This window comes from Mercenaria mercenaria, unplaced genomic scaffold, assembly GCF_021730395.1.
Source record: "Mercenaria mercenaria strain notata unplaced genomic scaffold, MADL_Memer_1 contig_2044, whole genome shotgun sequence".
Classification (NCBI taxonomy): Eukaryota; Metazoa; Mollusca; class Bivalvia; order Venerida; family Veneridae; genus Mercenaria; species Mercenaria mercenaria.
The window spans coordinates 50,282-54,285 of record NW_026460075.1 but is presented as its reverse complement, the minus strand read 5'-3'; the positions used below and the strand labels follow the sequence as shown (position 1 = coordinate 54,285).

The window sequence follows — 4,004 nt, the reverse complement described above, 5'->3', positions numbered from 1 at the left end:
TAAGTAAATTGCTATATGTATTTCCTTATTCGATATTAAGCAACTTTCATCTATCAAAGTCGTATTTTGGTAGGCAGTCTGTGCCTTATCATATGCATGCATGTGAAAAGATTTAAGGTAAAGGTAGATTTCCCGGAAGCACAGAGCATCCCCAAAAAAATTCAGTAAAGCATAAAGCTAAGTCATTTAAACCTCAGCAAGAAGGAGTTGTTTATATGATTAGTAAAGATACGCGTTCTTAAATTTGTGTAGTATAAAATGATTTGTTCTTATATTTATGGTATGACTTGTTGGAAACCCGCTAAAACTGGGACAATAATCGATTGACTAAAATGCGTTCAAAATGGAGTTTGACTTCGCTCATTATTATTTATTAAAAGTACACGGTAGAGGATATCATTCTCCAGTCGGGCGATATATTTCGTTCGTATCCTACCCACATACAGCGAAGGCATATCCAACGAGACTGTGTGAAACAGGGTGTTACTATACGGGATTTCAAGACGAGGTTAAATGTCATGTTTGCACATTTACATACAGAGGCTGGAATGAGGGTGACATACCTGAAGAAAAACATAGACGGCATTCACCTGAATGCCAATTTCTAATTGGGAATGATGTCATAACTGCAGGCATTGGTGATATTCAGATAGAAGATATATTTATTGATAGACTTTTTGAGGAGACGAACAACGATTTTATAACTTTACATGAGAGGCCAGATTCAGGTATGTCAAAGGAAAATAAAGAAAAGGTAGAGAGTATGAACAACAGGGAGCTGAATGTACAAAATGCAGGGGCAAAAACCATGAATACATTTCTACACACTGGCACTAGAGGATTGTGTGAAAATGGTGATACCAGAGGGGACAATGACACAGCGGGTGCAGATGCAATGCCATTCGAGGAATACAGCGCTCGACTTCGATCCTATAAACAATGGCCTAAACGTCAAATAGCTGATCCACAAATGTTGGCAAACGCAGGCTTCTATTACACCGGTAAAATTAACGTTACATTTATAAAATTCATAATTCGAAAATTAACATATTGTGTATACAGTGCAACTTAATATTAACTTCCGTAAATTCCGAAAGTAGATATTTGTGTATTGACTTCAAGATAAATTCCGTAAAAAAGAGTTCGTATACATAGAGGATATGCATGATTAGCACATACCTCAAAATACTTACCACTGGGTTTCAATGGACCGCGATCGTGCAATATATTTCCATATCATGACGTGGAACGCTTTTATATCGGACGTGGAATGTTTTATTAACGTTGTAATGGAAAGAATCGTGTGACATCCATGGCGTTCACGCTCAGGTTACGACAACAAGTTGACGTAATTTTCACGGAATTTATTAATGCGCGTCAGCTTGATTTGTTTATTGCATTTTCGGAGAAATTATTTTCGCATTTTTTCTGTCTATCGTTACAGAATAATAAATTTAGATATAAATTTATCCTTTGATAGTGGATATGTAATAAATAGGTTATCAACTTTGTATGTGTATAAATGCACTCGTTCTTTCGCGGATAATACTGCGCTCCTAAAGTCGCGCAATATTACCGCTGCAGAACTTGTGCATATATCTACATACAAAGTTAATAACCTATAAGTGTCTTTTCATATTGAAGTTATTAAACGAGTTGAATAAAATGATAAAATGCGAGGCTCTGTCGAGCATTTTATCAATTTTATTCAACGAGTTTAATAAATTCAATGTGGAAAGTCACAAATGTAATATTATTTTATTACATGTTGGCTTTTCCTGTCGAAACATCAAAAATTCTACTTTCTTTTACTATATAAACAAGTCAATTTGACCAACGTCTCCTATATTATAAACGACGTCGACGTCAAAGCTTTATTACACTAGTTAATTATCAATTTTATGTAATGGCTTTATTGAACCCCCGCGACGTCAAGCATGTGATAAATATCATTACGTTATTTTTCGATTAGCACCATCAGCGTGCATTCATCTGAATCAACAGTATTAGATATTTGTTTGCCATGACCTGGTTGCTGTTTAAGTTTAGCCGAATAATATTAATTGTTAATAATGAAATTACAGGAAGAGGTGATATTATCCGTTGTTACAAATGTCGTTTTGAGATCCGCAACTTGAACGATGGACTTGATCCTTGGGAAGAACATGCACGCCTTTATCCCTATTGCGACCATCTCGTGGAAAACAAGGGTGAACTCTATGTACAAAGATTCCATCAGGTAAAAGCTACAAACATATTAAAGGAATAAAGCTAACAAATAGAATTACATTACACGATAAGTATACATGCTTTAAAACATCTCTTCGCCTAATTTTATAGGAAGGTTTCGTATGCTAAAAGAAAAATAAATATTTGCATAATGAAAAATCACAAGAAAAAGAAGCTAAATTATTCTATGACTTTAAAAATATTTTCAAACATGACATTCAAATGTTATCATGTGGTTAAAGAACCCCCATGGTAGAGATGCTGAGCAAACAGTTCCAAAGGAGCGGCGTGGGCGGGCACACTTTCAAAAGAAAAGGGATGAACTATATGGTCAGTATAACACCTCCTTCTATCCATGCGTAATATCTGTATTTGTATCCAATATCTTTTATGATGTAGTGAAGATATAATTATGACGGTATTGTCACGCTGTTTGTTTTAAATACAAAAGTACTAATTATTGAATTGCCATTTAGAAGAACATCATTTTTTTTAAAGTATTTAAAATTAAATATCATTTTAGGCTCAGATCAATGCGATACAAAATGCAAAAAGTGCCTAAGACGGGAGTCCGATGTGGTATTCCTTCCGTGTCGTCATCTGGTGTGCTGCAGACTTTGTGCAGATGATTGTTCAGTCTGTATTTTCTGTTCCAGTCCCATTATGGGAAAAAGAAGAATTTACAGATAAGACCATGGATGAAATAGCTATTGCACAAATATACTATAGTTATACATTTCCGTATGACTAAACGTTTTATTTTTGTACGTGTAACATGTGTAAACGTTTGGGGAGGCTGCGTTTTCAGAACGTGACTTTCCCTGTTCGACATTCATTCTTGTTTTTATGCTCACAATTGTGTTGTTTGTGCCGTGTGGCGGCCGTAAAATCTCTACCTGTACATTCAATCAATATTGTTATATTTTCATCAATCAGTGATTGTTATGCATTCTAAACTCTCGGTCTTCGTCAAAAATGAGAAGTGATTTATACGTTAAGGGAGGCTGCGTTTTTAGAACGTGACTTTCCCTGTTGAATATTCATCCTCGTTTTTATGCTCATAATTGTGTTGTTTGTGCCGTGTAACGGCGGTAAAAGGTCTCCCCGTACATTCAATCAATATTGTTATATTTTCATCCATCGGGGATTGTTATGCATTCTAAACTCTCGGCCTCCGTCAACGATGTGGAGTGGTTTATACGTTTGGGGAGGCTGTATTTTTAGAACGCGACTTTCCCTGTTGGCTATTCATCCTTTTTTCAGTTATATTAGATGTGTTTAGAATTCTAGAGTATATAAATAGTGTTTCTTGTCTAGTTTATTAAAATATCTTTTCCCTGTTTACAGTTTTAGAATAAAGAGTAATAATAATTTTTCAAGTTTGTATTCGTTTTTGTTGAAATATATATGTGCTTGACCATTGTGTAATCGTTTACATTTTACACGTACCCCTTTTTCACTATGGAGTGCTGTATGGACATTTACGTTCTTTGTCTATGGCTTTTTCAGTTAACTTTTGTCCTTGTTTCTTTGTAATTTTGGAAAATAATGGAGATTAAAGCATGAGATTTGACCACAGTAAACAAATTTGAACTCCCTAGTGGTATCTTTGCCACTGACCGTTCCAAGGCATTTACTTCCATGTGTTAATGTGTACCGTACTTTCTACGATCGTGAGACAGATTATAAACAAGAATGAACTGGTCAACCAATCAAAGTAGTCAAAAATATTTGACTGATCAATGATACAACGGTGTTCAGGTAACTTAAAAACA

The 4,004-nt window shown here is 35.0% G+C and overlaps 1 protein-coding gene across 1 annotated transcript; it reads left to right on the top strand.

Annotated features, from left to right (window-relative positions):
• The first annotated feature begins 296 nt into the window (after positions 1-296).
• On the top strand, positions 297-3,608 carry LOC123559240 (inhibitor of apoptosis protein-like). The gene is made up of 4 exons (XM_053533112.1): positions 297-1,001; positions 2,085-2,239; positions 2,472-2,559; positions 2,753-3,608. The coding sequence occupies exons 1-4, from the start codon at positions 344-346 to the stop codon at positions 2,917-2,919; spliced, it is 1,068 nt and encodes a 355-aa protein (XP_053389087.1). The 5' UTR covers positions 297-343; the 3' UTR covers positions 2,920-3,608.
• Positions 3,609-4,004: the final 396 nt, after the last annotated feature.